Source organism: Carettochelys insculpta, chromosome 10 (genome assembly GCF_033958435.1).
Source record: "Carettochelys insculpta isolate YL-2023 chromosome 10, ASM3395843v1, whole genome shotgun sequence".
Taxonomy (NCBI): Eukaryota; Metazoa; Chordata; order Testudines; family Carettochelyidae; genus Carettochelys; species Carettochelys insculpta.
Window position 1 is genome coordinate 21069128 of NC_134146.1, and position 12954 is coordinate 21082081.

A 12954-nucleotide genomic window follows, 5' to 3' on the forward strand; every position below is an offset into this window, starting at 1 on the left:
CATCAGGCACACAGGTACTAAAACTACCGGCCAGGGTGGGGAAGGAAGGAGGGAGGCAGATGGTACTGCAGCATCCTTGGCTTAAAGTGATTTCCATTACATACAATGTTTATAGTTTGGATCAATGGTCCACATAAAAATTGTTCCAAACACAACTGGCCAGTTGTACCAGGTGTGTGTGGGTAGGCTCAGCCCAGCAGGATCCCAGTGTGGAGGGGCTTGGTGTGTTGTGGGGGCGGGGACATGTGCCTGGGGGGCGGGAGAGGGAAAAGAGATCAAGTGCAGAGTGAGGTTTCTGTAGAGGGAGGGGAAAGCTGGGTGTGGACAGCTCAGTGGGAGATCTGGCTGCACTGGGTCTCACTGTGAGGCGTCAAAGAGACATTCACAATGGAACTCTGCAGGAAATCCAGATGAAGGTGCCCGAGGACTCAACGGGACAGCCTGGATACAGGGAGATGGGGCTTGGCCAGAAGAAAGAGGATGGAGATATGGGCGTGGTAGACCCAGTGGAGAAGATCCAAGTATGGAGGGATTGGAACTTGATGGGTGGGGGTCCAGGTGCAGCTCCTTGGGGCTCAGAGAAGTAAAGGTCTGGATATGGGGGGGGACTTGGGTGACAGGTCTTTATGTAGGGCTTATCAGGGTGAGGGGGGTTCAACAGGCCTGCTTAAATGGAGAAGTCCCAGCTGCTGCTGCTGCCGCCTCCACTTCTGCTTTCCCTTGAGATTCCTCTATCCACTTTTGTTTCCCATCTCATCTCATCTCTACCACATTCCTCTACCCCTGCCTTATTCTAAACCCTCTCTTCCTTCCCCCATCTTCCCCGCCTCCCATTCCAGCCCACTATGGCCATCACTGTTGCACAGTGAATACGAGGCTCCCAAGATGCACAGTGGGAGCACAACAAGCCCAAAGATCCTGGAAGCGACATTCTGCCACTGAGTCAGCAGAGCTGAGATGCGGCCTCCTTCAGCCAGGCAGCTCTCTGCTTGCAGAAATGAGGGAGGCAGTGCCAGGGAACACCATTTATCCCCCAGTGCCTCATCTCTGTTGGGGGGGGGGGGGGGAAGAGAACAAAAAACCAACAGTACCTATGGTTACACTCCCCTCCCTCACATGCAGGAAAGCACAGGCACTCAGGAGAGAGAGAGAGACTTGCTTTCAGCAGGTGCGCATCCCACAGAATTTCCCTAGGAGTAGATTACTTTAGGCTTCCAAAGTACAATTTAACTTCGCTCGTTGCATTCCTTTAACTAGGAGCACAGCAGGTGACCAATTACCAGTAAGCTGTTTGCATGGATTTGAAATGAGCCTCTTTCAACTTTGAGCCACACTCAACACAAAAGCCACCAGCAGGCTGCAATGTAGTCCACTAGAAGTGTTCTCAATCTCAGAAAGCACGATTGAGCCAACACCCATTTCCATTCAGTCAGCAAACCTACAAGCAATACCTGTAAGTCAAGGATCTCTCAAAGTTCTCTTACTACACACTGCCTGCTCATGGGTAAGCAAGAAAGGAGGTTGTGGTTAACAGAGTTAATCAGAACTTAAATAATTCCCTTGCAGTGTCCATTGGAAATATAATTTGAGTTTCCCATGAAGCAGGTACTGATTTACAACACTTAACACTAGTTTCTTACCTCTGATTTACTTTAGATTATTGTTACATAGTAGCTAAAATAATAAGAACAATTTACTTGTTTGGGAAGGTGGATGCACGGAAAGTTATGGGGGATTACTCAAAATGTAAAAGTTTGTCCTTAAGTTGTATGTACTAATTTTAAATTATTTAGGGACTTGACTATTGATACCTTTTCCAAAAAGACAGGAATTGCATCTACCACTACAGCAGATGATCTGGGAAGTGCTTCCATCATATACGTTAAGGCTCGACAAGCATGGTTCATCTATTAAAAAAGACAAAAAAGTTCTGTCATTATCATATTAAATTTGCGGGGGGAGGGGGGGGGATGGGATCACATCTCATGTCACTTACAATATCAAAGTTGTGCTCCATCTGCAGCAATGTTATCTACAAAGGGAAAGATCAGAACCAATTACTCATTTGGCACAAGTTACCAAAAAGATTGTTTTTCTACAAATGTGAAAACTTGTCATGATAATTTCAGTTACAGTTTGACTTGAGACATGATCTTTTTCAGATTATCACAACAGGTACCACAGCATTTCGCAAAAAAAATGTTACAGAAATGCAAAAACCAGTTAAAAAGCAGAAACACCTTCAATAGCTAAGAATGCTGACGAATTTTTTAAGAAGTATACAATATTTCTGTTCATACGGATGAAGATGCTTTTGAGTGCTATTGCATATAACAGGTTATTAGTTCTTGATGTTCCCCCATACTTCTGTCACAGACACACAAAGTGAGACAGAAGTGACATGAGAGAGACAGAAGCTGCAACTTCTGCTTCCATTCTAAACTCACCCGATTGTTACCTTATCCATCTCACTCCTGCTTCAACTCATAGGTTCATGTGTTGCAAGCCTATCTTGATTAGAGACTGTAAAGTTCTCGTAGGCAAGGACAGCCTTTTCTTCACTTGTCTCTACAGTTTCTGATGCAGTTAAGACCCAGTTTTACTGAATTCCCACATTAGCTAACAGATGGCAGTAATGCTAGAGATCATGGCGCATCTTAACATGGGGCCTCAGTCTATTTAATGCTAAAAAACCTGGGACCTGAAGTTCCCAGGGACTACCTGCTGATCAATGAGGGCTTGGCATTTATAGCTTATAGACATTGCTACTGTAGATATGGAGGACAGCATGGAGTGTACTTCTGGAAAGCCTAAATGGGAACAATTGTTGCCATTAGGCTTCTTCCAGGAAAGCAAGGAGAGAGACAGGAGTGGGCCTACATAGGGCAGCACAAGACTGCCAGAACCTATTGAGGACTTCTAAAACGACCGTTTCCAGATCCTCAATGAAAGGATCGCAGAGAACCCCCGCAACGTGGCATGAAAGGACTGGTGCCATTCACACATGGGAGGAACAGATATTAGCAGACTAGAAGAATCTATATAAACCAAAGCATGTGTGACAAGGATTAGAGAATCCTAAAAGGAGACATCTTGCTTTTGAGTCGGGAAGCACAGCCACATACCTTATGAAAAAGGTAAGCAGACCCCACACATAAATGCATCTCTTGACAGAGTACTACCACAATCTTTCTGGGATCTAATATTTAGCCAGATACACAGACACGTCTGAGCAAGGGACAGCCTGCCATCTGGTTCATCAAAGTATATCTATTTAAGACTGGAGGGTTCTTACCCTCTATATTCAAGGTACCTTCCTAGTCCTCTGAAGTACAAGCCTTAAATGGAATTTTGTCAAGTTTCTATGTAGCAGATGCTCCCATGAGCCAGACTAGAAAGAGCACTCACTATACTGGCTACATACAAGCTTTCTCCCTTATTCAGTCCTCCTTGAGGTACACAGTGCCCTGCCCTCTCTCTCCAGGTAGAAACCTCACAGCTACCCAAGAAATCTGTAGGAGTTCAGAATTAGCCTACAGGATTTTCCCCCCACTTTTACTATTTAGCATGGAAGTCATGGAATCTAGAATTGAGAAAAGGTGTTTAGTACTTTAGTTAAAATATAGTTTGATTACAGGAAACTGTTGAAAAGTGGCAATATTTTATTGATATCACAAATCTTTAATGCTATTTCTAGGTGCAGATAAACCAGAGGCTACCAAAATCTGAAATTTACAAATTTCTATTTTAATAGTATTTAATTAAAATAGCAAAAGGATTCAACATTATTCACACTGAAATACATAAACCAATTTAATCCTTACCAAAGCTGGTACAACACTCTTGACTGGAAATCCACCCAACGTTTCTTCATTCCCCATAACCAACAATTGACACATCTCAATTACTGCCTGTAGCTGCTGACTTTCATCAGTGGCTTGGAGCCCCTGAAGAAGCTGCTGGGCTTTAGAACCTACAAAAAGTAAAGGTCTATTATAATGCTCAAAGAAAAACCCTTTTAAAATGATTTCAACTACATCCAACAAGTATACATTAGGGGTGCCATGCCCACAACAGTTTTAAAAGCCTAGTATGGCTTTTCCAAAACCTTAAAAATAATAAGAATCTTTGTTTCAGTTTAATCAATAGTCTCTACCTGTTAAAGAAGTACATATACAAGCAAACAAAAATCGCAAGATGGTACTTAAAAAAAGTTAAGTCCAACATAATTTCTTACAAAGGAAGAAAAAGTTAACTGCTTGTAGGCAATGTTCCACAATTATGGGTGAAGGGAGGAAATTAAAAAGTTTTAATGTGCAAGTTCCTTATACTATTAAATGTTAGTCACTGGATTTAATCTTAAAAATGTACTTGTATTTAAATCCTTACACAGGTAAGGTTAGATTTACTAATAACTAAAGTTTAACCAGTGTGAAAGCTGCTGAAAAAATTAAGACAGTTAACTTACTAGCTCCACTCCCGATTGTCCTATGGAACAGCTGCGACATACGAGGACCAAGAGGGCCAAACAAGTGAGGAGGAAGACCCCTGGCTTCTAACAGAGCTAAAAGCAAAACACTGGATATTAAACAAACCATTTTCATATAAAGTTCCCATAAAACTAAATTTTATGAACTTAGAATTTGAAGTTAAGAATTTGGATTTCTAACACTACCTGGAGTTCTCCCAACAATAAAGGCAAGTGAACTACTTGTTCTAAGCTTACCCTTTACTTAAGTGTGGTTTTAAGTCAAATGTGAATCAAGGCTGTGTAAAGAATCATTTGTTTGCAATGATCAAGGAAGAATTCTGGAGTTGTATCAGTTTCTGAAATGTTTATATGGAAGTTGTATAATGGTACAGACAAAGTGGAATGGATCGTGTTATTGTTTGGAGAAAAAAGCATGGCAAATATAGTTGGAGCTGTTGGGGGCGGGGAGGGGCAGTGACTTGCAAGAGTCTACAAACTTCTGGAAGTAGCAGGATATATGGTAACAAATATTACATGAAGTCATCCAGTTTTTCTGGTCTCCAATGTTGACTTCAGATTGGGGGGGCGGGGCGTCTCATTTTAACTGCAGCTAAACCAAACATTGTTAATCAATGGCTAGCATTAATAATCAGTATGAATTTAACAATTTGCCTAAATCTGGGGGAAAATGATAGAAAGGACCCCACCAAAGTAGTAAAAATCTGTAGACGTATTTGCAGAAGACTGGTAAGTTCAACACAGAATTTTGCACAAGTTATCAGTTTCTGGAAAAATATGTATTGCTGTAGAGCCCAGACAAAGAAGCCAGAGTATTTTAGCATTACTGGATTTTATTTGATTAAAACCTGGGAATGTAGATGAGTGCTGAAGAGCAGATACAAGAAAGGAGCGGTGGGTCCAACTGAACTTGCCCTTCTGTTTTATAAACTAAAAGCTATTATTGACATCTTTTCATAGCTTGTGAACTACATTCCATATTAAGTATTGGTTCATCTAACAAGTGTTTCATCAAGCAAAGTACATGTATTGGGTTAGGATATCAGTAACCATTGGAAAAATATCTAGCGTAGCACTATATCAGTTAAGACAAATTTCAGCCTCCTCAGGTACTGCCAAATCTTGAGTGTCTACTGTACACTATTGCTTACACTACATTATGCAAAGTTACAGTAAGCAAAGCAGCATGTTCACAGAAAAAAAGGTGTAGGTTTTTTTAAACATAGAAAAATATCAGAATATTTTTCTAATACCAGGTACAGTTACAGGTACCAGCCCATCATACAAGCCTACTAATAACATTTTACCCTGTAGTCTTCCCATCTCAGAGTCATCCGACTCGCTTTCTCCAGAAGTTGTCATGCCGACAGCCCCCGCAACAGAACTGGATGCTGAAGAAAGAAAATATAAACTAAACACATTGACCTATCTAAGAGCATTGACACATTAATGCTGCTTCTATTTTAAAAAAATCAGTAACTTCTGAAGAAATTGGACTAGGCTCCTAAAATACTTTCATTTTGATTAATTCAAGCGATAGTCTTACCCAAAAAAAAAAAAAAAAAAAAATTTACTGAGAACATCTATAAAAGTTCGAGGGTCTCCTCATGACTACTTGCACAGAAAACTTATAATACCTGTTTCAGACATACAATTAACTCTCACATGTGCATGCACGACTTTGGATAAGGTCTGAGAATTCAGTTTAAGTAATCCATCTTGTTACATTGCACTAAAGCAAATCAATGCCTTGTTTTCAAGCTTGATTTTTTTTTTCTTTTTCAGAAAGCCAACTTACTGTTGGAGAATTAAAATAAACTTGTGCTGAATTAGGGTAGTATGATCAATGCTCATACTAAAAAGTAAGTTACTCTGCAATTATTTCAGCAAGACTGTCTGGGAAATAAGGTACCTTTCAGTTTAAGGAGACCACTCGCTTTGTGAACAGTTTTTGGGACTGCAGCATAGCAAGTGCAGGAAGGCCAATAATTTAGATTCTGACCAAAGTCATTTCTCTACAAGTATTGTAAAGCTCAAATATGTAGGCGAATATTAAAAAGGCACAAAACTGCTTTCATAGCCAAGTATCACAAGTCGACCAACAGATTTTACTCTGTAAGGGACACACTGTACTGTTCTGGTTAGATACAAGTTCTGACATAGCTTGTCAACCAACACACTAACTTATATTTCTATATGCTAGATAACCAACAACATTACTAATACAGTAGTGTGGAGAAGAGACCAGAGTTATGTCAAAAACCATAACAAAACTACAACTGAACATGTCTGTTTCAAGAGATTAGTAGTATTTTGCTCAGCTTCCAGAAGTGAAATTATCAGAAAGGTGGCCATGTTAGTCTGTATCTTCGAGAACAACAAGAAGTCCTGTGGCACCTTATAGACTAACATATTTCTGTTAACTGAAATTAGGCATTGATGGCTTTCCCCCTCCTACATTCGAAATAAAAACTAAGTCCAATACATCAATGTCTCATGGAGCACCGGACACTGTGTTGCAAAGCTTGTGTTTCTGCTTACCTGCTGCTCCTTGCGGAGCCTCATCTGTACGTGCAGCTGAAGAATTAACACCATCCTGGTTGTTATCAGGATCAGACATTTTTTCCTGTCGGCGAGCTTCAGCTGCTCCTCTTTTGCCCAGGCCAGAGCCTCGCCGACTAGAGAGGAAAATGTACTGTGTCAAGTTTCAGAAGGGTAGCCGTGTTAGTCTGGATCTGTAACAGCAACGAAGGGTCCTGTGGCACCTTATATGTTCAAAACTTTTCTGTTAGTCTATAAGGTGCCACAGGACCCTTTGTTGCTGTGTCAAGTTGTAAGTATTACGATTTAAGTTAACACAAAAGACTTCAAAAACCAAGAACTAGGAGGGAGCATTATAAAAGAATTTGCATTCACAGTTATTCTGCTGAACATGCTTCAGCTCCTCCCCACCCAACTGGGCCCAATGTTATCCATTTAATGTTCCTGATATCTACAAGTTTATATTGCTATGGAAGACTATAGTGAAGAATGCTCCAGACAGACCAAGTGAATACTTGAATACTGATCACCTTTTGAAACTTATGCTGACAAAACCGACCACCCCTTACATTCAGTTCAGACAATCAAGTGGACATATAATGAAGTGGGAATTTTTTAAATATATTTGTACAAGTACTTTGTGCTGCATATTTAGTTAGGTGGAGGGAAAGGTAATATTTATAGAGCCCCACAGGTCAGGTGAGTGTCTCCAAGCTGCCTCAGCCCAGACAGTTGTTGGATGCTTCCTAATTTAGCAACTGATGAGTCAGGAGCCCACCCATGGCAAGAAGCCAGCTAACTGCAATGAAGTGGAGGAGGAGGCCAGGTGACCTGTTTGTTAGGGAAAGAGAAAAAGGTCAGAATTGGAACAGATAGGGATGATGTACGGTAGACTGATAGAAGCAGTTGGCTCAAGTCTGGGAGCTCTTTGGGGGGAAAAATTGGGATTTCGGTCTGATCAAGGACTTGGCACAGAAAGTTACAGCTAAAAAGAACTTTTCTATGCTGCATTCAGACAATAAAACAATGCCTGAAGTCACTGACAACTGATGGAGTTGGGAGAACATGACTTCCTTTTGGGAGGAATGTAAGGCATCCTATCCAGCTAGACTCATTGCAGGGAGTTCATGTCATAGAAGGATGCTGATGGCTCAGATTTGGTCCTGAGAGGCACTGAGGCCAAAGAGGCTTAGCCTAATCAGTTTGCTATGAGTATTGTCATACTGAAGTGTGCTCTGCCTGGATTGGAGTCAAAGCTGTTCCAGAGCACCCACAACAAGTATTAAATTATGGCACCATTTTCAATATTTTTCAAAAAAAGAATGAAGTGCAACAGGCTATGCTGACTGTCATGTCATAAAGGAATTAAAGTGAGTCAAACTCCTACTTTCAAAGGCAAGAGTAGTCTGTAGCACTAGTAGCTATAATAGGTCAAGTTATTCTTGAATTCAAACACACTAAACAGCATGATGTGAATTAATCAAAATTATTCACAGTAGTCTTTGGAGCTCCTCCACCTCCTCTCAACACTGTAGGAAGTCATTGCTCGCCAATGAAGGTATGAAATTCAATTTAACAAGTTTTGTGCTTTTCATTCCACCTAAACTGCTTTCAAGCACAGATTAGACACAGCATAGCTACAACAGCTTCTGAAATTTCATCAGATATGAAAAGCTTTTGAGATTTCCCTAGTCACTTGCTTGAAGGCTTAAATGCTAGATACAGAACTTCAGATAAGCAATAGTTGCAGACAGGTCTGTAACTGCATGTTATAATACAATGATGAGAATACTCAAGGAATAATAATGAGAAATTATGCAGTTTAGAATCATCTCTTCAACACAGTTTGGATTACAAAAATTAGCATAAAAAGGATCTTAAGCTGGACAGACTTTTATGATAGCTTATCTTATCCTTCATACAAGCTAGGGTTACCATATTTAAAAAAAAAAAAGGACACCCCTGAGAGGAAGCCTATCAATATCAGTATCTACCAACTCACAACAGCACACTAATACAACGCAAGTTAGTACATACAGATACAGATACTCATGAGAGGGAGCGTCTTCTTTTTTGAAAGGTCAAATATGGTAACCCTAGTGCAAGCAGAATCACGTGCCCCCCCCCCCCCCCCAATCAAGCTTTTAGAGAAACATCTTGCCAAGGCTATGGCATGTCCTTCAATGGTGTGTCTAGAAATGTCACTAATCCCTTAGACCCTAGTAGAAAATAACCTTGAAAGGCTAAAGAGCAACTACATTGTACCATTCGTTATCTGTGTGAAATCAGGGGTAGATTTCACTAGATGTTGTAGGGCTTAGTTTGAACAAATTGAGACCATGTTCTTCTGCAGCATTCCATGAGAAAGAATAAATCTAACAGTAAATAATTATGAAGCAAGCAGCCTGGTGGTAAAAAGCTTTGTTAAAATACATATGCACTGTCACTTATTAGCGATTTGATGGTGTTTAAGTGTAACTTTAGCTGTAATCTTAACAAAGAGTACTTTATTTCACAGAGGTATTGAGGAGGACAAACTAACAGTGCTTCTCAACATGTGGTACATGTACCCTTTATTGCTGCACCCTCTAAATTCAAGCTAACCATTTTTGCTTTTTATCACAACATTAAAAAACCCTAAAACTGATTTTATTTGTTATGTAATGCAAGAGAACACTGGTTATCCCATCTTCGCTTAACCAACTTTCTGTATTGTCCAGTATGATCGCCAAGATTAGATAGCCCTGCAGCAGCCAGCCCCACAGCAGCCATTCTGGGCAGCCGTCCTGCTGCAGGCAGTCCCTCTCCACCAACATCCCTGGGTAGGGGCCCCACCATGGCCATTTCCAATAAACAAATTGCCCTCCTCTGAGGCAATGCATCAGCGTGACTTCAGGAAATACAGTAGAAAATGCATTATCCGACCATCCGTCAATCCCATTTAGGTTGGATGAACAGGATTCTCTTGTACCAGCAACTATCCCAGGTTCCAAGCCTACTGTGTCACGAGGACATCATTTCTTGTCTTACAAGTCTGATATTCATGGATATAGGCCTGGTCTATACTATAAAATTAGGTCTACTTGGTTACCTTGCATTGGCCTAGTTGCCATGAAGGCTACGCTCATTTCTTTCTTGCTGAGATAAATATGCCGTTATGGAAACAGAGGAACACCTCCTCCCTGAATAGTGTTGAGCCACAGTCAACCTCCTGTGACGACTACTAAGCAACTGTAGATACCACATGATCTACATTAACCTTAACAGTCCTCCAGCAGCTGTCCCACAATACTCAATACTGATGCTCTAGTCACACTTGTGACCTCAGTTGCAAAAGGGGTCTCAGAGACCAGAAGGCACCCCACAGCCTCATGTATTCTGGAAACACCTCTTCTCAACTGCCCAGCTTGGTCAGCACACCTTGCAGTTCTCCCTTGTATACAACTGCCCAAAGCAACAATCCTGCCTACATGCTCCAGACCACATGCACGCTTAGACAGAAGATTAGGCTCTTTTGGTCCTGGGGAGAACAGGCTATGCAAGAATAACTATGGTCCAGGTGTAAAAACGTGGGCATCTACAAGCAGAGTGCATAGAGGATTCAGGAGAGAGAGTAAGATAGGAATTGGCAGCAGTGCTGCATGAAAGTGAAGGGACTGCAGCAGGCATCTGGTGCCAAGCTGCAGACTTGCCACACCACCAGCAACCTGTATGCCATGTTGGAGACCCCATAAGCATCCTACACAACACCCAAATATATATGAGGAGCCAAAAAGGCAGACTTCTGACACAAACAAAACAAACAAATGTGTGTGGGGGGCAGCAAGGGGAAGAGATTTAACAGGGAAGTCCAAGATCTGAGAAACTCCACCACTGTCTAGGCAGTTCCAGCAGCTAAAACATGGCTACCTTTCCCACTGCCATGTAGAGATAGCACCCAGACAAGTGTTATAGTAGAAGAGACAATGGTATCAGAACAAGGAAGTATTTTTATTCTCCTGTAGACTTAGTTGGGGTGGCAATGGAGAATGGCTTACATAAAGGCTGTCTCTTGAATTATACTGGGGGATCTTTTGGTCAAATTTTCATGGGAGGTATTCTTCAATCTTCTCCCATAGGTTTTCAGGATTTCTAGCAATCTATTTCTTCCTCTGTGGTAAGGCACTTTCCCACACCTGTTGATGACTACTTTGACTGTAGGGGAGTCTGCCAATCAGGCCAGCAGTATTAGCTGAGCCAGCTCCAGGACAGCAGCAGCTCTACTCTCTGTCTTACCAGTAACAGCAAGATATCAGCTAGACTCACCAACACCTGTGGGGAAGATTATGCTGCTGCCTTGCGCTGTGTACCAGCACTAACACCTATGTAAACTGGTTCAGTTTGCATGGGGTGGGCACAACTCTCCTCAGTTCCCCCTGCACCCTCCAATAACCTCTCTGAGCCACACTCTCTGTAGCAGGGCTGAAGAGTGTGGATGTGCACAGATGCTCTAAGGCTAACGGGCCAATAACCATATCTTACTTTAAAAAAAAAAAATTAAAGGGACCAAGGGAAAGGAATAAGGAAGTTTAATTTTAATATCCTATTGTGACCATACATACGACGGCCCTTTGGATTCTCTCTCTAGTTGCCGCTGTTGGGCCTTGCGGGAAGAACGCAATTTCAGCGCCTCCCTACATTCCCTAAATAATCCATATGGCAACCAGGACTACATCCTTATTCCTACCATGTTAAAGTCAGAGAACAATAAGAACCACCACAGTCACACATATATAGGCCCAGTAGTGCTTTCGCGTCAGTATGTCTCACCAAAATGAAAAAAGGGAAGAAACATGCATGTTAAGTTCTGCTCCATTCATTTGCTCTCAAAAGTAGATGTTTAAATTACATCATTTCCCCCAATTTTGTTTGAAGTAAGACGACACTTTCGGTAAATAATTCATGTTTGTTGTTTTGTAATATTTGCAGCAGAATATCTAGTGTTATGAAAGCACCCACTGTTTATTATTGCCCAAGGTGACAGAACTCAAAAGGTCCAAGACAAACACATAGTATAGGTATTTAGCAAGAAGGATGGTGACAGTGACTGTGAAATACTCATTAGAGAGGCTATAAAAATAGTGGCAATCCCATCCCCACCCCTTATCTCCATATTGACTGAGCACATATCACCTCAGGACATGATGCACAGATAAAGTCTGACACTTTCTATAACTGCTTCTTGGAACAGCTGGTTCTGGAACCCATAAGAGAAGAGTGACAGAGGAGAGGCTATTCTTGATTTAGTCTTAAGGGAAGCATGAGATCTGGTCCAAATGATGCATATAGCTCGACCATGTGGAAATAACATCTTTAATATAAATTAAACTTAACACCATTGCAGCCCAACATTGTAGTTCCCCTTGCTGAAATAAAACACAGGTTGACTCTCTCTAATCCAGAACTCTTAAGTCCAGCAGACTCCATAGTCTGGCATGATTTTAGTTGGCCACGCATGTTAGCTGGTTGTCAAGCTAAGATTCCCATGGTCCCGTAAGTTTGTTTACAGACACCAGTCCTGGCTCTCAGTGTTCCGTACTGTTATTTAGTGGTAATTTACTCTTAAACACCTTCTAACAGCCAAGAGTGGAAGTATTGGTAATGTGCTAGAAAATATTGACCTCTCATCCAGCCAATTCTCTCATCCGGCACTGGTCAGGTCCCAAGGGCACTGGACGAGAGAGGTTTAATCTGTACCACACAGAAAGGAAGGTGGTTTGTTAAACTTAAAATAAAAAGAATCAGTGCCAAAAGCTGCATGCAAATTTTTGAAATATGCTATTATAGAAGATCAATTTAAATATACACCCCAGTTTTAAAAAACAAAGCAAGAGAACCAAAGAAGTGCTACTGTGTCTTACCAGCCAAACGTAAGAGGCAGTGAG

At 41.3% G+C, this 12954-nt stretch overlaps 1 protein-coding gene across 6 annotated transcripts in view; it reads right to left on the reverse strand.

Annotated features, from left to right (window-relative positions):
• Window positions 1-12954, reverse strand: part of TRIP12 (thyroid hormone receptor interactor 12) — a 166007-nt gene that overhangs the window by 69237 nt on the left and 83816 nt on the right. For all 6 annotated transcript variants that reach the window (XM_075004706.1, XM_075004705.1, XM_075004709.1 and 3 more), the window contains 6 exons: window positions 7031-7167; window positions 5797-5880; window positions 4469-4564; window positions 3825-3973; window positions 1997-2032; window positions 1812-1907 (listed from right to left, as the gene is read on the reverse strand). In XM_075004706.1, coding sequence (XP_074860807.1) covers window positions 1812-1907; window positions 1997-2032; window positions 3825-3973; window positions 4469-4564; window positions 5797-5880; window positions 7031-7167 — 598 coding nt within the window. The remainder of the gene's footprint in view (window positions 1-1811; window positions 1908-1996; window positions 2033-3824; window positions 3974-4468; window positions 4565-5796; window positions 5881-7030; window positions 7168-12954) is intronic.